General features: G+C 54.6%; 1 protein-coding gene across 1 annotated transcript in view; it reads right to left on the bottom strand.

Annotated features, from left to right (window-relative positions):
* The window catches only part of NFAM1 (NFAT activating protein with ITAM motif 1), a 50,253-nt gene that overhangs the window by 25,383 nt on the left and 3,752 nt on the right, over positions 1-21,118 (bottom strand). Inside the window, exons 2-3 of the mRNA XM_011978735.1 lie at positions 4,076-4,405; positions 2,105-2,217 (exon numbers count right to left, since the gene is read on the bottom strand). Coding sequence (XP_011834125.1) covers positions 2,105-2,217; positions 4,076-4,405 — 443 coding nt within the window. The remainder of the gene's footprint in view (positions 1-2,104; positions 2,218-4,075; positions 4,406-21,118) is intronic.

The raw sequence follows: 21,118 nt of genomic DNA, 5'->3' as shown, positions 1-21,118 counted from the left end.
CCAAAGTGCTGGGGTTACAGGCGTGAGCCACCACATCCACCTGGCCTCTTTCTTTATTGAGACAGTCTCCCTCTGTCGCTCAGGCTGGAGTGCAGCGGTGTGATCACAGCTCATTGCAGCTTCGACCTCCTGAGCTCAAGCGATCCTTCCACCTCAGCCTTCCAAGTAGCCAGGACCACAGGTGCACACCACCATACCTGGCTAATTTTTAAAAATGTTTTGTAGAGATGGGGTCTATGTTACCCACGCTGATATTGAACTCTTAAGCTCAGGAAATCCTCCTGGCTCAGTTTCCTACAGTGCTGGAATTACAGGTGTGACCCACCATACCTGGCAGACAGAGATTTTTTTTTTTTTTTTTTTTTGAGACTTAGTCTTGTTCTGTCACCCAGGCTGAAGTGCAGTACAGTAATCTCACTACACCCTCTGCCTCCCAGGTTCAAGCAATTCTCCTGCCTCAGCCTCTGGGATTACAGGCACCTGCCAACACACCCAGCTCATTTTTGTATTTTTAGTAGAGACGGGATTTTGCCATGCTGGCCAGGCTAGTCTCGAACTCCTGACCTCAAGTGATCCGCCCACCTTGGCCTCCAAAGTGCTGAGATTACAGGCATGAGCCACTGCGCCTGGCCTCAGACAGAGATTTCTTGATTTCAGTTTGGTCATTGCTGTATCCCTGGTGCCTAGAACAGGGCTTGGAATGTTGTAGGTGTTCAGTGTTTGTTGAATGAATGAACACATAAACTCCCGTGGAAGAGAGCTCTTCTCTGGGTGTGGGTAGGGTCTCGGCCTTTGGATGCAGGGGCTGAGCCTTTTTTGACCCAGGGAAACCCTGGTGATGGTGCCAGTGCTCTCCCCTCACACCCAGGGCTGTCGCTGACTCAGCTGCCCCCAGGCTTGGCCCCAAAGGTCCCCGGAGGGTGGAGCAGTAGCCTGAGCTGCTAACAGCAGCCTCTGAGGAGCCCTGACCCATCACCTTTGCACCCTGAGCCTGGGAGAACCTGGTACCCGCTGGGCACTGCATCCTTTCACTCAGCAGGCTGCCTGAGCACCGCCATGTGCTGGGCATGGAGCCCCTGAACAAGACTGCCTCGGCCTCTGGCCTCCTGGCACTTGCTGCCAGGCAGGGAGGGTGGGCCGGCATCGAACAGGAATCCATAGGGCTGGGCGATGATGAGCATGAGGGGATCCCCAGCAGAGAGGCTCTCTCCCCAGGCAGATGCCACCCACAGTGTGAGCAGGAGCTGTCCAGGTGAGGAGACGGACCAAGCCGCCCCATCCTGCACTCTAGCCCTGACTGCTGTACACTTAACTATGCGACCCTGGGCAAATCACAACGTCTCTGAGCCTGACCTTCCAGAGCTGTGAAATGGGAAAAAACCTCCTCATGGAACTATGGTGGAGGGTGTGTGGGAGGGTGAGTGGGAGGGTGTGCAGGAGGGTGTGTGGGAGGCCGTGCGGGAGGGTGTGTGGGAGGGTTGCTGGAGGGTGTGCGGGAGGGTGTGCAGGAGGCCTGCGGGGGATAGCTGGAGGGCATGTGGGAGGGCATGTGGGAGGGCGTGTGGGAGGGTGAGTGGGAGGGTGTGCGGGAGGGTGTGTGGGAGGGTTGCTGGAGGGTGTGCGGGAGGGTGTGCAGGAGGCCGGCGGGGGATAGCTGGAGGGCATGTGGGAGGGCGAGTGGGAGAGCACCTGTGCGAGTGGCTACTGGTAGCCCCTTCATCGCTTCCAGCTTGCTGGGATCAAGAAAACCTAAGCAGGGATTCCCTAATCTGCCGAGCTAGAAATGGTAGGCAGGAGGGCCTGCGGCCTTTCCCAAGTTCTCAGAGGGACCTAGGACCTGGGAAAGCCTGCAGAGCCCTGGTTTCTTGCAACAAGATCAAAAGGCGCCCCGCGGCAGCACAGGGAACGGCACAGGAGGGGTGCCCCCAGCCCCAGTGCAAGGGGCCAGGAGGGCCACCTGTTACAGATGTGGATGTGCCCTCACCAGGGCCCACCAAACGCCCTGCATAGGGCAGACAGGCAGCCTGCCTGCCCCCGGGAAGCACCCCCAGTCCGTGGTGTGTCAGGTGGAGGGGCTGCATGGCTGTGAGCATTGATCCCGTACCTTCTTCCAGAGTAGCAGGGCCGTGCCCACAACACTCAGGACACTCAGGAGGCCGGTGAAGCCAAAGAGCAGGAGCTTCCGGGGGCTCTGCGGGGGCTCTTGGTACCCTACGTCTAGGAGAAAGGGCAAGGGAGCAGAGGGGTCAGTGACCCAGGAGAAAGCAGGGCACACACACATGATGTTCTCCCTCACTCAGGACCCTGTTTTCAACGCTCCCCCGCCGACACACTCCACACCCCACTAGGCCCCCTGGGAGCCAGGCCTCAGGACTTCATTGTCACCCTCGCTCCTTTTCATGTTCACTGCCTTGATTCTCTGTAAGGACAGGAACCACCACATTTGCTCTTCTGGTGCCCCTGCCCCAGTGACCTGGTTCCCCTGCAGGCTGCTTATAGGGTCCTGAGCGAGATGTCTCTCTTCTCAGGGCCTCTTGTTTTCCCTGTGGGAGGTGGTGATAATATGGGTGGATGTGGCTAGGGCTGAAGGAGGCGGGTTTATACTGGGACTGACAGGGGGCTGCACCCAGGCTAGGTGAGGCCCAGACCTCCCCCACCACCAAGTCATCCCCCGGTCCCTCCTGCTGGCATTCATTTCTCCTTCCCCTCACCCCATCCATCCATCCATCTGGCTGGCAAAAACACATGGAGTGCCAACCACGTGCCAGGCACATGAGCATGATTTCGCCAACACTGCCTATCGTCAGCCACCAGCCCATATGGGCACCATCTCCTTCAACCTCATCCAAGTCCTTGGAAGGCAGAGGATCATCATGAAGACCAGGCCCAAGATCACACTGGGCAAGCAGCAGGACAGAGGTTCAAACCCAGGTCTATAGAATTCCGAAGCCCCCAGCTCCTTCTAGGGGATCGCAGAGGTAGGTCAGAGAATCAGGGCTTTGGTGACAGGCTCACTCAAAACTTTTGGGATCATCACTCCTTTGAGAATGTGATGAAAACTGGCTGGGTGTGGTGGCTCACGCCTGTAATTCCAACACTTTTGGAGGCCAAGGCGGGCGGATCACTTGAGGTCAGGAGTTCGAGACCAGCCTGGCCAACATGGTGAAACCCTGTCTCTACTAAAAACACAAAAATTAGCTGGGTGTGGTGGTGCACACCTGTAATCCCAGGTACTTGGGAGGCCGAGGCATGAGAATCGCTTGAACCCAGGAGGCAGAGATTGCAGTGAGCCAAGATTGCACCACTGCACTTCAGCCTGGGCAACTCCGTCTCAAAAAAAAAAAAAAAGACAGAATGTGATGAAAACTAAAAATCTGTCCCTGGAAAAGTGTATTATACATTAGCCAAGTGCTCACATACACGAGGCCCCCACAAATACATACATGCACATACTGAGTTCTGCAGAAGTTCCCCCACCATGATGCCCATGGCACACTGAGACCAAGGGTCCAAGTGAGCTCTTTCAGGTCACCTGCCAGCGGCGTTTAGGGGCAGATGTGCATGCCAGACCCTGCCCTTTCCACACCCAGGTGGAGCCCTGGCACAGCCACAGGCCAGAGCTCCCTGAAGTGGCTCTGCCTGCTTTGCTAATGCTGGCAGACAAGGCAAACTATTCTCTATTTCCTTTTTTTTTTTTTTTTTTTTGAGACAGAGTTTTGCTCTTGTCACCCAGGCTGGAGTGCAATGGTGCAATCTAGGCTCACTGCAACTTCCCATGCCAGGTTCAAGCGATTCTCATGCCTCAGCCTCCTGAGTAGCTGGGATTACAGGCGCCCGCCACCACACCCAGTTAATTTTTGTGTTTTTAGTAGAGACGGGGTTTCACCATGTTGGCCAGGCTGGTCTCGAACTCCTGACTTCAGGTGGTCCACCTGCCTCGGCCTCCCAAAGTGCTGGGATTACAGGTGTGAGCCACCACACCTGGCCCCATTCTCTATTTCCGATCTAGAGTCCCAAACTGCCAGTTGATACCTCCAGGTCCTTTGCCCCAGAAGAGCCACAGAGGAAGCCTCACCTCTGACCAGGATGAAGGTGCCACTGCCGCTCACCGTGGCGTGTGGCCAGCGGACAGAGCAGTAGTAGGTGCCAGTGGCCGACGCGCCCGGCAGCACAAGGATGACCTGGCAGTCCAGGGTGCGGGTCTGGTTCTCTGTGCCCAGTTCAGGGTGGCAAGAGGTCGGCTTCTCAGGGCTCCTCTGTCCCTGGAGATCTTCATGAAAGTAGCTGACTGTGAAAACCTTGAGTTGGGGGGTGTTTGGGTAGGTGATCCTGCAGCTGAAGGACACAGCTGAGTTGGCCAGGGAGGCCATGATGGGCAGGCCGGTGTGGGTTACTGACTGTCCTCCTGGAGGGGAAGCAAAGGGAGAGAGCGACAGGTCACTTGAGGCTGCCCCAGTCCCACCCACTTGCCTATTAAGTGGGTGGCTCACGCCTGTAATTCCAACACTTTGGGAGGCCAAGGCAGGCGGATTCCCTGAGGTCAGGAGTTCCAGACTAGCCTGGCCAACATGGTGAACCCCATCTCTACTAAAAATACAAAAATTAGCCGGGCTAATTTTTTTACGCCCATAATCCCAAAACTTTGGGAGGCTGGGGTGGGCTGATCACCTGAGGTCAGGAGTTCGAGATCAGCCTGGCCAACATGGCAAAACCCGTCTCTATTAAAAACACAAAGATGGCCGGGCGCGGTGGCTCAAGCCTGTAATCCCAGCACTCTGGGAGGCCGAGGCGGGCGGATCACGAGGTCAGGAGATCGAGACCATCCTGGCTAACACGGTGAAACCCCGTCTCTACTAAAAAAATACACCGGGCGAGGTGGCGGGTGCCTGTAGTTCCAGCTATTCGGGAGGCTGAGGCAGGAGAATGGCGTAAACCCGGGAGGCGGAGCTTGCAGTGAGCTGAGATCTGGCCACTGCACTCCAGCCCGGGCGACAGAGCGAGACTCCGTCTCAAAAAAAAATAAAAATAAAAATAAAATTAAAAAAAAAATAAATAAATAAAAACACAAAGATTAGCCGGGCGTGGTAGTATATGCCTGTAATCCCAGCTACTCGGAAGACTGAGGCAGGATAATTGCTTGAACCTGGGAGGCCGAGGTTACAGTGAGCAGAGATCGTGCCACTGCACTCCAGCCTGGGCAACAAGAGCAAGAGAGTCTGTCTAAAAAAAAAAAAAAAAAGACAAGTCTCGTGCCTCCTGTGCACTTACCTCTGCAGGTACAGCCCCTGCCTCTCCTGCACTTGCTGTGTGCCGGAGTTGTGCCAAGCATATTACACACACCACTCTACCTCTCCTAATACAGCCCAAGGCAAAGTGAGAGCCCCTGTTTCATAAAGAGGAAGAGTCTGAGGGTCAGGGAGTTGAAGCACTTAGCTCTGGATCCCTCAGCAGGTACAGAGTAGAGCTTACAATCCCATCCAGGGCTGGGGGACACCAGAGCCTGCACTCCCAACTCCTCTTCTTCCCAAATGTCAAGAGGCCACCTGGGATCAAAGCACAGGCCTGAGAAGAGAGAAAGCTGGTGATGGATGAGAAATAAAGAAGGAGGCAGGAAAACAAAATAAAGAAACCCAAGCATTTCCTGGTGGTAGACAGAGAGGGAGGCAGGTCTGCCCACAGTTCTCCCTGTGCCAAAGTAAGGAGGCAAGCAGGCGGTGGGAGACACAAACCTCTCCTGGACTCTGGGTTCAGAGAGGATTTGTCAGCTTTTTATATAGTATAACAGGCAACATCCTGAGAGCGGTTTTTCCAACAACACAGAGGTGCTCCACGTGGGGCCATTTCGGCTGTGATCATGATGTCAATGACTATGACAAAGCCAATTTTGCAGGAGCCACCCCTCCCCCCACTCATCAGAGGCACCTCAGAAAACAGTTTGAAAATGCCCAAAGCAGCAGCCCTGCCTGGGGGGCGTCTAACCCCTGCTGCAGGCGTCTGAGATGCTGTTTGGATCCTGGGCTGGGGGCAGCAGCCATCCCCTGCCCCAGACTTCAGCTGCGTAGGCCCCTGGGTTTTAGCGCTCCTGGGTTCTCCAGGCCCCTCCTTCTCCAGCAGCTGAGCAGCAGACTGTTCTAAATTGAGGTCGGCAGCCAGCAGCCAAGAACATGCAGGCCGGGTTGTTAATCGGGAGAAGATCGTGTGTTTGAGAGGCTCAGAGGAGCCGCAAGATTTATTTTGTTGGGGAAAGTGAGGCGTGGACTCCGCCTGTGGTGTGGAGCTGGAGTGAGGCCAGGCTGATCTCTTCCCAGGTCTCTTCAGTTCAGCTGCGAGCCACAGCTCTGGGAAGGGGGTCCCAAAGGGAGGCCAGCCTTCTGGAAGATGTGGGAACAGAGATGGAGTTGGCCCTGAGCTTCAGTTAATCCCTCAAAACTCCGACTGCGCTGATATTTTGAGCTTCCTGTTGAGCCACTAAAGAGACACCCCCAGGCTGGGCGGGGTGGCTCATGCCTCTAATCCCAGCACTTTGAGAGTCCGAGGTGGGTGGATTGCTTGAGGCCAGGAGTTCGAGACCAGCCTGGCTAACATGGTGAAACCCCGTCTCACCTCAAAATACAAAAAAACAAAAAAACAAAAAAACATCGAGAGCTGCGGTGGCTCAGGCCTGTTGTCCTGTTGCATAAGGAGACAAGGCCAGGCACTCGAGACCAGCCTGGACAACACAGAAAGCCCTCATTTGTATAACAACAACAACAACAGCAACAACAAAAATTTGGCCAGGCCTGGTGGCTCATGCCCGTAATCCCAGCACTTTGGGAAGCCAAGGTGGGCAGATCTCTTGAGGTCAGGAGTTTGAGACCAGCTTGGCCAATGTGGCGAAACCCCGTCTCTACTAAAAATACAAAAACTAGCCAGGTGTAGTGGTGGGCACCTGTAATCCCAGCTACTTGGGAGGCTGAGGCAGGAAAATCGCTTGAACCTGGCAGGTGGAGGTTGCAGTGAGCCAAGATTGTGCCACTGCACTCCAGCCTGAGTGACAGAGCAAGACTCCATCTCAAAAATAAAAAATAAAAAAAAATAAAAAAAGAGACACTCCCTCCCTCAAAGAACTAAAGTCACTGACAGTTCCAGGAAATCGACTCACATGTCTGGCAGTCACAGTGGGTTCGACTTGTAATTGATGGAACAGGCTCACTTGTGAGATGTCATTCCAGGGAGCTGGTACCCAGGCCCCCTCCCGGGCTTCCCTCTGGTGGATGGAGCAGGAGGGATTTTACCCTGGGCTTTGTAACTCTGGACTCTCCTGCAGGATTGCTGCTGTTTAATGATAACATTACATTAGTTTTGTCAAAAAACTAAGAGCCTTGCTTCAGGGCAGGGAATTATCCGAGATGTGGCAGGGGGTAGACGTATAGAGGTGGGGGCCATTACATCGTCCCCCAGGGTCCCAGGTGGGCTGGGGATGGTGGCACAACATGCCTGTAATCCCAGCTACTCAGGAACCAAAGCAGAAGGACCTCTTGAGGCCAGGAGACCAAGGCCAGCCTGGGCATCAATATTTTTTTGATTAAAAAAATTTTTTTTAGAGACAAGAGGGGTAGGGTGAACCACAAATGACATCACCACCGACCCTGCCCAGCAGTCCCGCACAGCACTCACAGGCCACTGCCCGCTCTGACATCACCACTGACCCTGCCCAGCAGTCCCGCACAGCACTCACGGGCCACTGCCCGCTCTGTGCACCTACCCTGTGTTCCCCCTCGACCTGTGAACTCCATCTGCTCACCCGGGGCCTCCTGCTCCTCCTCACAGTGCATCTAAAAGGCCACTCCAGGGGGAGGACACATACACTGTCAGCACCACGAAACCTTCCTGTTTGTCCTGGGCAGGAAGACTTCAGACCGACTCTCTTTAAAAATTCTCCCTGTCTGAGGTATCCTAGAAAATGATGAACTCTGCTCCTGCAATTAAGCCGATCTTTACAATTCCAGGGAAATCTATAAAAACAGACATCCATTGTTCTATGTTCTTCTGGGATTCGTTTCTTTAAGGTCACTGGGTTAGGCTCATGACAATGCATGGCTCTGACTCAGGTCTGCCACAGCGAGGAGAGGCTTTGAAGCAAGAACCTCAGACCTCTGATGAAACTGCTGTCTCCAAAAGTAAAGAGAGGAAGCCGCCTCTGACGATCTCAGTCAATAACAACAGCCAGTCTGGAGACATCAGGTCAAAAAACCCAGGGGAGGAGATGAGGTCTGCAGTGGCAGCCAAGGCCTCCGGTTCTGGCCTGCGGATACAGCTCACCACGTCCCCTGTACCTTCCTTTCAATGGGGCATCAGCACCCCAGAGCCGGATCCCTGCAACTGCCCAGCTCCCACCCCATCTCCTAGACCTGTGCCTCCCAGAGGCCCCTTCACGGGTGCAGGCGGGAGAGATCCAGGCCCTAGCTGGCTGCCGACTAGAAGCGGTCCCCTGTGAAGGCACAGTGCTGATAGGTTTCACGGTCAGTTCCAAGTCCACAAATTCTTTTCAGCTATCATCTTTTTGTGCCTCCCACAAACATTGAAGGGGTACTGGTTAGGTCACAGGCCCTGCCCCAGACCAGGAGGGGCTCCTGTCCTGGCAACATCCCCAGTCCAACAGGGAAGGAGCTGAAGGAGCCTGGGGCAGAAGGGCTGGTATGGGGAGCATTGAGTTTGCCTGGGATGGGGGTGGGGTGCGGGGTTGGTGGCCTGGGAGTCTAGAGGGCGTTCATGACCCGGAAGCAGGAGCCCACAGACAGAAGGAAAAGATAAAGTACAGAAATCGTAACCTGGCTTGGTGTGACACAGGTCCTATGTCAATTAAACACCACGACAATCCTATGAGGCAACTACTGCAACCGTGTTCTGTAGCGGGTCTAGCTGGGAGTGGTGGCGCACACCTGTAGTTCCAGCTACTCAGGAAGTTGAAGCAGGAGGATCACTTGAGCCCAGGAGTTTGAGACCAGCCTGAGAACATAGTGAAACCCCATCTCAAAACCAAAACCAAAGAACCAGAGGACCTTAGAGGCCCAAAGCCACAGAGCTCATGAGTGGTGGGGCCAGGCTTTGGACCCCAGGTGGTCTGGCTGTGTTGAGGAAGAAGAGCCAGCACCCGGGCTGGGAAGCTGCCATCAGATATGGCAGGGGGTGCTCATGGTGGCACTGGGCACAGTAGTTATCAGACACTAACGAGAGGTTTGGCAGAACCCTGGTGGGCGTCACAAATTTTCACCACCAGATGGCCAACAAGGGGCCACTTGGCTCCAAGATCACATGGAGACCACAGGGGTCAGAGAGGGTGGGTGTAGAGGGGGCTGGGAAGAGCTGCAGGGCATCCGGCCTGCCCTGGGGGTGCCTGCTTCTCACCCCAGGCTGAGAGGGGCTTTAGCGGGACCACCCTGGCTGAGCTGGAGCAGTATCCCCTGAGTGAGGGCACTAGGTCACTGTCTATCTCATGCCAGGGCATGGTGTGCCTGCATCATGGTTTGTCCCTTTGCTGGCAAAGGCAGTGTATCCCCATGGGATAACGTGGGTCGGGGCAGTGAGCTGGCTGAGTGTCCTCCTAGACCGGCTCATGCAGCTGCCTAGAGGGGCCCACGGCCTGGCGAGGAAGACCAGGGTGGATACCAGACTCCTGGGGGCTGAGGAGTGAGAGTCACAGAATTCCACTTAGCACTCCCCTACTTCTGTGGGGGCCTCAAGGGACTCCACGCCAACACTGCAAGCACCCAGAGCCCAGGGCCAGCCTCCCCTGCACCTGATAAGACAGGTCTTTTCTGCCTCCACCCAGGTTGACTGGTGGGGACAGACGAGGAGGGGGTCTGGGTGGGAAAAAGAAGAGGGACCCCGCTCCTCACCCTCACACAGGCACCAGGTGGCCTGGGGAACCACTTCAGCCTTAGAGTTTGAAGTTTTGTCTGTTACACAGGGTTAGAGATGTGAAGAACTGGGACGCATTTGTGACTTTCGGTGACCATAGAACTCTGACTTAGAGTGAACAGAGGAGCTGAGTTTTGCCGGGAGAAATCCCCCAACACCAAGGGGTCTAGAGGGCCCAGGAGCCGCTCCCAGCTGCTTTTCTGGTCATTCTCCAGGTCCCAAGGGATCTGGGGCAGGCAGAGCTGGAACAGGTCCTGGGGCGCAGGGAGGAAACGGTCCTGGGGCGCAGGGAGGAAACGTTTGAAGGAGCCCCAGGTGTTTTCTGTGCAGGGAATGGATTTGATCTCTTCCATTTAGAGAATTTAGGAGGATTTGAGATTCACCCGGTAGCTGCAAGGAGCACCCCTGAGGCTCAGGGAGGGCAGAGTTGGGGCAGACAGCAAGGAGGGGCAGGTGAGGACCTGAACTCTGCACCTGGCCTGCCCTGCCCGGAGGGAAGTCTGCAGGGGCAGGGAGGGTTTGGCCCAGGGGGAGTTTTCTGAACAGGAGCATCTTGAGACTGGTGAATGTGGACAGGACCGTGCAGGGAGAGGGGAGAGGGCACCCATACAGAGGACCATGGGGGAGGAGGGGTCAAGCAGGAGGGCAGCAAGGCTATCGGAGGCAGGGTTGCCACAGGTTGTGTCTGGGAGGGCCCCGCCCCCGGGCTTGGCTGTTTGTTTTGAGTCTTCAGCTCCTCTCCTGTGCCTCCCCACCCCCACACAACTGCAAGCACAGACATCTCATCTGGGCAGCGCCACGGATCCCTGCTCAGTCTGCCCACCCCACTTTATAGGAGACTGTGTTTTCGGGGGTGACACACCCTCCATCCCTCGCTTCTCTGCAGCTCCAGGGAAGTCCCTCCCACACTGTGAGGAAGCCTTGGGCCTGGCCAGAAATAGGGGCGAAGAGCGGGGGCGTTTGGGAAAAGCCCAGGTTCTGGAGGCAACAGGCCTGGATGTGGCTCCTGGCTCTGCCACTTCAAGGCTGTGCAACTTGGGAAGGTGGCTTTACTTCTGTGACCTCCGCGTCTCCCCACAACACAGGGAGAGCAACAATGCCAACCTTAAGGGGTTGTGGTGGGATTAATTGGGACCTGGGACCCAGCTACTTGCCAAGGGCCAGGCTGCTTTTCCCCAGGGGACAAGAATGAGGCAGGGAGTCCTCCTTGGGGATCTACAAAGGCAAATCCCAGCCGGGTGTGGTGGCTCATGCCTATTAAACCCAGCACTTTGGGAGGCCGAGGCAGGCGGATCACATGAGGTCAGAAGTTCAAGACCAGCTTGGCCAACATGGTAAAACCCCATCTCTACTAAAACTACAAAAAATTACCCGAGTGCAGTGGCACAGGCCTTAGTCTCAGCTACTTGGGAGAGTGAGGCAGGAGAATTGCTTGAACCTCGGAGGCAGAGGTTGCAGTGAGCCGAGATCGCGCTGCGGCACTCCAACGTGGGTGACAAGAGCTATCTCTGTTTAAAAAAAAACAAAAAAGACAATGCCAGCCCTACCCTTCTGCCTGGTTAAATGACACGCCCTCAACACAGGGCACATAGGCCCTGATGGTCCAGGCGCAGGAGGACCTCCAGGGGCCTGTCTCTGACCCAGACTTGGGCACCATCCCTGTCCCGGGCGCTGACCTGGCCTGGCTGAAGGCCCCTTGTGTGCAGGGCTGGGGGCACGAACAACCCTCTGCCTTCAGCCTCCAGCTGCTCTTCTCCCCCCTTGTTGGGAAGGAGTTTGTCAACCACCCGCAGGTGCCAGAGTCCTTCCTTTTCCGGTTCTTCTTATGAATCTGTGGCTGCTCGAACTTGGGGTTTGAGAGCTGGGCGGAGTTGCTATCCTCCTGCACCTGGCGCAGGGACCCCATGCTGAGTGAGTCCCTGGTGGGGTGTGCCCCCATGCGTTTGTGTGCCCGCCTGGCAGCTTTCCTGTGGATCACTGATGTTCAGTATCAGACCTGCCCACCACCAGCACAACGCCCCCATCCTTCCACCTCAACAGCTCCCATCCAGTCACTTCTCCTACCCAGCCAGGGCTGTCTCTGTGGCTCTGAGCCCCCAGCGATCCAGAAATTCATTCTGCTCCTACCCTGCCTGAACCAGCAGGGGCTCCCTGCTGGAGGAGACCCAGGAAGGAGTCTGAAATCAATTTACAGGGTCAAGACAAGCAATTAAAAAAAATAGAACACGAAGCATTTCATGCGTAGTAAGGGCACCGTTTGTGACCTTCTGGTTTCAGTTATATTCATACAATTGGGTTCAGACAGGGTCACGCTAAAACACGCATCTCTTAACTTTGGGCCACTGCTAAAAAAAAATGGAAAGTCCCTGGCCTGGTGGATCCAGTTCTTGCCTCCCGGGACCTGCACAGCCCTGTTCAGCTGCTCTCTGGCCCTCACTCGCCCACTCCCGCGTAGACGTCAACCTGCCACACTCTGGCGCCTTCACCCGTGCTGTTCCGGCTGCGTGGAATGTCCTACCCATTCCTTCCTCTCCTGTCTCCAGGACGTGCTCACTTCCTCCCTGAGCCACTCCTGTGTGTCTGGCTGCCCCGCCCAGCACAGACTCTCAGGCATCACTGTGAAGCCACGTGATCAGAAGAGCCAATGTCTCCTGGGTTTGGTGTCGCCTTTTGCAGATGACAAAACTGAGGCTCAGAAAAAGGAAGAGGTTTGCCCAAATAGTGGTGGTAGACATGGGATTTTAAACTGGGTCCCTTTGAGTCTGTAACCCCAGTCTTTTTTTTTTTTTTTTGAGGTGGAATTTTGCTCTTGTTGCCCAGGCTGGAGTGCAATGGCACAATCTAGGATTGTGTAGCCAAGATTACAGGCATGCGCCACCTCGCCTGGCTAATTTTGTAATTTTAGTAGAGGTGGGGTTTCACCATGTTGGCCAGGCTAGTCTCGAACTCCTGACCTTGGGTGATCTCTTGAGCTCAGGACTAAGACCAGCCTGGGAAATATAGCAAGACCCCATCTCTACTAAATAAATAAACAAATTAGCCAGGCATGATGGCATGCCTGTAGTCCTAGCTACTCAGGAGGCTGAGGCAGGAGGCTCACTTGAGCCTGGGAGTTCGAAGCTGCAATGAGTTATGATCATGCCACTGCACTCCAGCCTGAGTGACAGAGAGAGACCCTGTCTCAAAAAGCAAACAGGCCAGGTGCAGTGGGACACGCCTATAATCCCAGCACTTTGAAAGGCCAAGGCAGGTGGATCACCAGAGGTCAGGAGTTCAAAACCAGCCTGGCCAACATGGTGAAACACTGTCTCTACTAAAAATACAAAAATTAGCCAGGTGTGGTGGCAGGCGCCTGTGATCCCAGGTACTCAGGAGGCTGAGGCAAGAGAATCGCTTGAACCCAGAAGGCAGAGGTTGCAGTGAGCTAAGATCGAGCCACTGCACTCCAGCCTGTGTGACAGAGCGAGACTCCGTCACAAACAAACAAACCCCTTAAAGGAAGCAAGAGAAAACATTCTCAAAGGAAAGAAATACGCTTCTTTAAAGGGAGTCAAAAATTCAGAGGCTGTTTCCTTAAATTTGGGTCATCTAATAGGTAGACAGGGCCAGCAACATGTAGGGGCCTGGGGACAATGGTAGTCAGAAATGGCCCTGCAGCACTGGGGGACTGTTATTGTCACCTCAGCTCAAGCAGAGCCTGTGGCTCCCAAAACAGAAGTGACCCACAAGCCCTCTACAGGCTGGCCCTGTGACAAGGCCGGTGCTGCAAAGGGCCAGATGGCATCCCTGTTCCGCAACAGGGGTGGACGTTTTGGGAAAGGAATGCACTGTGGAAAACATGGTATGCTCTTATTGAAAATGCTCCCATGGGCCAGGTGCAGTGGCTCACGCCTGTAATCCCAGCACTTTGGGAGGGTGAGGCGGGTGGATCTCCTAAGGTCAGGAGTTCAAGACCAGCCTGGCCAACATGGCGAAACCCCGTCTCTACTAAAAATACAAAAATTAGCCAGGCGTGGTGGTGGGCACCTGTAATCCCAGCTACTTGGAAGGCTGAGGCAGGAGAATCGCGTGAACCTGGGAGGCGGAGGTTGCGGTGAGCTGAGATCGTACCATTGCACTCCAGCTTGGGCAACAAGAGCGAAACTCTATCTTAAAAAAAAAAAAAAAAAGGAAAAAGTAAAAGAAAGAAAAAGAGAAGAAAAGAAGAAAATGCTTCCATGGCTTCCTCTCACCCCCAGAATCTGCCACCCACAATCTCCCCCATCCCTCATACTCTGCTCCAGCTGCTGAGGCTCCTCTCACCACCAAGTCATGGGCCAGGGCTTTGGTCCCGGCTCCCCGCTGCACGGAACTCAATCCCTTCTATGGCATCAAGCACGCGTTGTCAGCCAAGGGCGTGAGGGCCCAGACAACGCTGATCAAAGGTATCCATCCTGAGTTAGGTCGATTTTAAAGGAAAACACTTTGATTCCCCAGCTACAGAAGAAAGCAGTTCCCACGGTCTTTATTTTAGGCATGGGGTTTGCCCTCCAATTTAATTCTGGCATCTCTCAGAGCTGTGCCTTTTTAAAGGCCCATCTGAAAGGCTGCGATCGGGGCTGTTGGTTTTATCACAGAGCCCCAGGCATGTGCCTGAGCACGAATCCCAGGATGCCACAGATGAGCGGGCGGGCAGGACACAGGCATCAAATGCAAAGGCGTGTGGCCAAGTGGCTGGTGAGGGAGGGGCATTTCGCAGGCCTTGGAAGGCAACCTTTGAACAGAGACTATTTCGGAGCTTTTAGCACCGTTGCCTTTGGAATGGCGCCATCGGACAGACTGTCACATCTTTCAACACCTCCAAATTACAAAGATGCATCAAGACGTGGCCATTTCCACAGCCCGTCCACGGCTCATTTTCATGCCTCTAGACCCCTGAACCAGGGTGTACAGTGGCCGCTTGGGGACACAAACCAAGTGCAGAACGTCCAAGGTTTGAATCGGGAATAAGCCTCACAAGGGTCAATTAGTGTCTTTATAGCAGTTGCCTCCTTTTTGCCTGTTTTGAAAGTCAAGGCCAGGCGCAGGTGCTCAAGCCTGTAATCCCAGCACTTTGGGAAGCTGAGGCGGGCGGATCATCTGAGGTCAGTAGTTCGAGACCAGCCTGGCCAACATGGCGAAACCCCGTCTCTACTAAAAATACAAAAATCAGCCGGGCGTGGTGGCGGGCGCCTGTAGCCCCAGCTACTCGGGAGGCTGGGCAGGAGAATCGCTCGAACTCAGGAGGTGGAGGGTGAGCTGAGACCGTGCCACTGCACTGCAGCCTGGGTGACAGAGCAAGACTCTGTCTCAAAACAAAAACAAACAAAAAAAGAAGGTCAAGTTGCTCCAACTTTGGAGCTCATTTGAGCGTGGTCTCGGTCATCAGGGGACTCAGCCTCTCTTTTTACAGCCACCTCTTTACCCTCAAAGGGGCATCAGGATGGTGTGGAAGGTGGCAATAGGGCCAAAAGGGTGAGGTTGGGGTCTGCTTCTTGTCTCTGAATTGGAGTGGGCAATACGAAGTGAGGGGAACAGGCCAGCTGCGGTGGCTCACACCTGTAATCCTAGCACTTTGGGAGGCTGAGGTGGGTGGATCACGAGATCAGGAGTTCGAGACCAGTGTGGCCAAGATGGTGAAACCCCGTCTCTACTAAAAATACAAAAATTAGCTAGGCGTGTTGGTGGGTGCCTGTAATCCTAGCTACTTGGGAGACTGAGGCATGAGAATCACTTGAACCCACGAGGCAGAGATTGCAGTGAGCCAAGATCGCGCCACTGCACTCCAGGCTAGGCGATAGAACAAGACTCCCTCGAAAAAAAAAAAAAAAAAAAAAAAGGAAATGAAGTGAGGGGAACAGATCCCCCAGAGTGCCTCCTTCAGCAGGGACTGTGTGTTCACCCAAAGTCTCAACAAGGAGGGCCAGGCCCTGCCACCAGGAAGGAGCTGACAGATGGAGACAGAAAGAGGTGGGAGAAAGGAAAGACCCTGGGCTGCGGGAGTCCAGAGAGGGAGCCCCAGCTCAGCCTGGGAGGGCCAAAGCGTTCCTGGGAAGGCAACTCTTGGAGTGTGCGTCATTATTTGTTTTTTAAATCAGAATTCTTTAGGTACCCCTGCCACCTCCCAGTAACAAAGTGAAACCATGTTCACTGTAGAAATTCTAGAAATGCCCAGCACTTTGGGAGGCCAAGGTGGGAGGATTACTTGAGCTCAGGAATTCAAGGCCAGCCGGGGCGACATAGCAAGACCCCGTTTCTGAAATAAATAAATAAATAAGTAAAATTAGCTGGGCAAGGTGGCAGCGCCTGCAGTTCCAGTTACTCTGGAAGTTGAGGTGGGAGGATCACTTGAGCCTAGGAGTTTGGGGCTGCAGTGAGCCATGACTGCACACCACCTCGGTCCAGCCTGGTGACAGTGTGAAATCCATCCCTCTTTTTTTTTTTTTTTTTTTTTTTTTGAGATGAAGTCTCGCCTTTTTGCCCAGGCTGGAATGCAGTGGCATGATCTCAGCTCACTGCAATCTCTGCCTCCCAGGTTCAAGTGATTCTCCTGCCTCAGCCTCCTGAGTTGCTGGGATTATAGGCGTGTGCCACCACACCCAGCTAGTTTTTGTACTTTTAGTAGAGGCAGGGTTTCACCATGTTGACCAGGCTGGTCTCAAACTCCTGACCTCAGGACTTCACCATGTTGGCCAGGCTGGTCTCAAACTCCTGATCTCTGAGGCAGTGATCTGCCTGCCTTGGCCTCTCAAAGTGCTGGGATTACAGGTGTGAGCCATCGTACTGGCTAGGACCCCATCTCTTTAAAAAAAAAAAAAAAAGAAAACATACGAACAGGCGCAGTGGTTCATGCCTGTAATCCCAGCACTTTGGGAGGCCAAGGCGGGCGGATCATGAGGTCAGGAGATCGAGACCATCCTGGCTAACACGGTGAAACCCCATCTCTACTAAAAATACAAAAAATTAGCCAGGCGTGGTGGCGTGTGCCTGTAGTCCCAACTGCTTGGGAGGCTGAGGCAGGAGAATGGTGTGAACCCGGGAGGCAGAGCTTGCAGTGAGCCAAGACTGTGCCACTGCACTCCAGCCTAAGAGACAGAGCGAGACTCCGTCTCAAAAAACAAACAAACAAAAACAAAAACAAAAAAAATACAAACAACAAAAAAAGAAATTCTAGAAATGACAGCAAAATCTCAAGAAGAAAGCTGAACTTGTTCAGCTGAACGGTTCTGCCACCTGACCTCACAGCTGTGAAAATCTTGCCATCTTTCTTCCCATCCCTTTACAAAGCTGAACTTGGAAAGCAGAGAAGAGCAGGAGGCAGACAGTTGGGGGAGGGGTGTGGAGAGAGGTTTTAAGTGCAAGAAAGTTCTCCGGTGAAGCTTCTCAAATTCTTGAAATGGGCACTGTGCCTTGGTGGAGTTGGAAGGAAGGATTTGTGTCTGGGAGGAGGGTACAAGGTGATGCCTCAGAGGTAGGCAGCAGCTTGAACACTGCCCTGGAAAGCTAGTGGAGCCTCTGAGGGCTTTTAAATTGGGAAGTGCCATGATCATGTTTCTTTCTTTCTTTCTTATTTATTTATTTTCTGAGATGGAGTCTTGCTCTGTCGCACTGGCTGGAGTACAGTGGTGCAATCCCGGCTCACAGCAAACTCCACCTCCCAGGTTCAAACAATTCTCCTGCCTCAGCCTCCCCAGTAGCTGGGATTACAGGTGCATGCCACCATGCCTGGCTAATTTTTTGTATTCTTGGTAAAGAAGGGGTTTCACCATGTTGGCCAGGCTGGTCTCGAACTCCTGACCTCAGGTGATCCACCCACCTCGGCCTCCCAAAGTGCTGGGATTATAGGTGTGAGCCACCGTGCCCGCCCATACTTGCATTTTAGAACAACGACAAGAGAAATACTAGAATTCCAGTCTCCCTCAGTCTTTGAAACCCTGCCTCATATTAGTGATTCCTTCTGTGGGATCTGTTGCACTCTCGCCCTCCGCCTCCTTTTAAAATATGTATGCTTCTGGCTGTCAGCACACTGACTCCTTCCCCTGGTCAACTTGGCTACTCACTTTTATCCTGATTTCTCTTAAATCTCTACCTCCCATAAGATCCCTCACCCTCCGGGCACACAACCTCTCCAGGCCTCCGTCCTCCCCTCTATCCTCCCCTCCCTCCCCTTCCACTTCCTCCACCCTGCCAGCTCCCTCCTTCCCTACCTGTCTGCCTCCTCCTGCCCGCTATGGGATGCTTTCAGCTGGCTGGCTCTGCTGCCACCAAGGAGGTTAGCAAAGATGCTGGAGGGTCCTGAGGCTTCTGGCCTTGACCATGACCCTGCAGACCCTCTCCCTTTGACCTTCCCTCCTCTTCCCCTCCACCCCCAGGCTTCCTGAGCCTGCATACTCTCTCTGCACTGTCCCTGGCTTTTCTCACACAGCCTGCCTCTTAAAGTTGGATGCTTGTTCCTTGGCTCTGCCCACAGCCTCACGTGCCTCAGGCGAGCTCAGTCATGCCCTACATGTCTCTGAGTGCCTGTGTGCCCGGGACCACAGGTGAACACCTTGGGGGAGAGGGAAGGGGACTGGGTTTGTTCGGGGCGGGGAAGGGGCCAGAGGGGGTACTACAGAAGAGACTATGAGTTTGACCTTGACAGACAGTTTGGACGTCACCAGGTGGGCAAATGAGAGGATACCCTCCAGGCACAGGGAGCAGTGTAGAAGCAAAGGTTCAGGGGAGTGGCTGTGGCTGGCTTCTTCATGGGACAGGGAGTCCTCTGCCTCCAGCCAGCCTTAAAGGTGGGAATGGCCATAAGGAGTGGGCGCCCAGGAAGAAGGGGTGGCCCAGGGCCGAGGAGGGTCTTATCTGAATGCACCAGGGTTAGAGGCCTGCTGATGGCAGCGGGGCTGTTTGCAGTTATGCTCTGTGGACCCCTGGCCCCTGGCCCACTAGCAGCAAGCACAGATCTGGCCCAGGCCCTGCCCTTCCTCCACCTCAGTGGGGTGCGTGGGGAGCAGAAACAGCCAGGATCAGCATTCAGCCTCTTCTGGGCACCCTGCAGTTCCCAAGCCCTAGAATGAAGCTCCCAGATGCAACCACTCATCAAACAGACCATCAGCAGCCAAGCACATCCAAGTCCCAGCCAAGACTCTGCAGCCCCTCCTCTGTGCCTGGCCTAGTGTGCTGGACGCAGCCTCAGAGAACCAGCTTGGGCGGGGCCTGGCCCTCCAGGAGCTCTGTTTTGGCAAAGGTGCCATCAGGGCTCTGGCCTGAGTGTGTCCAGGGACAGTGAATCACCCCTGCCTGCGGGAGAACTGGGGAGGCCATAGTGACCTCTTGGCCTGTGAGGACCTGAGTCTCGGAGTGCAGAGGAGTAGGCAGGGCTGGTGGCTGGGCCCAGAGGAGCCTAGTGGGCAGGACACCCACGACCCATGACCAAAGGTGAGCACTGAGTCCCCTCTTTCGCTGTGCCCTCCAGCCCTGTCCCCAGGGCCAAAGCCTCAAAGACCCTCCCTGAGGGGTCCCAGGTGCCAGGCCCTGAGGCCATCATGGTGCTGGATGTGCCTTCCTGTTGTGTCTGGGAGGATGCTGAGCACCCGGGCAGTGGGGCTCATGGAGGTTCAGCATGCTCCGGAGACTTGGCCAAAGGCTCCCGGGACCCAAATCCAAGCTGCTCAGACCTCACCGGGAGCCCAGGCGCCCCGCCTGCCAATTTCATGTTCATATCCCTCCCCTCCCTCTCACCAGGCTCACCCCGTCCCTTTCTCTGGCTTCAGCCCCATCTGGGTCCTGTTGCCCATGTCCCCACTAGGGTATGGCTTTGCTTAGATCCACAAGGAGCAAGCAGAGGGTCAGATCCTGCCTCAAGGTCCACATTTCCCCAGGATGCCTGTGTCCTCTCTACCATTCACTATACACGGGGTCTCATTACCCTACCAATGCTGGAGAGGAGCCAGGGCTCAGGGAGGGCAGAGGGAGGGCAGAGGACGACTACCCAGCCCTTCCATCTCCTCCCCCAGGCGCCCCTCCTGTGGTATCGCGTCTCCACCCTGCTCAGAGCTTAATTCATCCTTGATTGTCACCATTTCCTGAGCATCCGCTGGGTGCCGGCCCCGTGCTGGGAGTCGAGGATTAGAAGCCACATGAGTCTGCACAGTCCCTTTTGATTTTTTCAACCACTTAAAAATATAAAAACCATTCATAACTCACAGGCCATACAAGAGGCAGTGGGCTGGGTTTAGCCCACCGGCCGTGGTTTCAACTCTTGCTCTATCTATAGCAACAAAAACGAACTTCAGCCATAATGTGGACTGGATCTACCTTAAAAAACATAATGCTCAATGAAAGAAACGGTTCACAGGAGAAGACACACAGTATCCTTCAACTATACAAAGTTCACAAACAGGCGAAGCTAGTCCATATGGTTTAGGGATGTGTACTAATGATAAAACTACAAAGAAATGCCAGGAAGTGATCCCCCGACAAGCTGGGATGGCGGTACCTTTGGTGGGACGAGGAGAATAGAAGGGGCTCTGAGGCACTGGGACGTTCTCATTCTTGACCTTCTTGACCTGGTGGGAGTCACACAGGACTTTGTTTTCTAGTGCTTACCACGCAACACTGCGTTTTTCTGTGTGATAGTTCACGATGACAGAGGAGACAGCAGTGAGACAGGACCCGCTGGGAGTGTGCCCGGACCCCTACCTGAGGGGCATTTGTGATCCACCCAACCACAGTCTGCATCCCACTGCTGTGTCAGACTTCCCTGTGGTCAAGCTGAGCCTCTCCCGGCCCTCCTGGCCCTGCCTTTTAGGCTCTCAGCCCTCATTCCCTCAGCCACCTCCTGCTGTGTCCCCACTCCCCGGGCAGCCTTTCCAGCACTCCCCTGCCTCTCTCTGCCCGCCTCTGCCTGTGCCTCGAAAGCCCTTTATTGGGATTAGACAAAGATGAAAAACAGAAGCTACTCCTGACAGAGGTCCGGAGTGGCGGGAAGGGAGGCAGGAGGCCTCAGCCTGGAGCAGGCAGGCGCTCCTGAACATCTTTTATTTTATTATTATTATTACTTTTTTGAGACAGAGTCCTGCTCTGTCACCCAGGCTGGAGCTCAGTGGCACGATCTCAGCTCAACGCAACCTCTGCCTCCCAGGTTCAAGCAATTCTCCTGCCTCAGCCTCCTGAGTAGCTGGGATTACAGGCACCCGCCACCTGGATCCAG

Source organism: Mandrillus leucophaeus, unplaced genomic scaffold, assembly GCF_000951045.1.
Source record: "Mandrillus leucophaeus isolate KB7577 unplaced genomic scaffold, Mleu.le_1.0 Scaffold2, whole genome shotgun sequence".
NCBI lineage: Eukaryota > Metazoa > Chordata > Mammalia > Primates > Cercopithecidae > Mandrillus > Mandrillus leucophaeus.
Note: the sequence above shows the minus strand (reverse complement) of the source record. Positions and strands in the feature narration are given on the sequence as shown.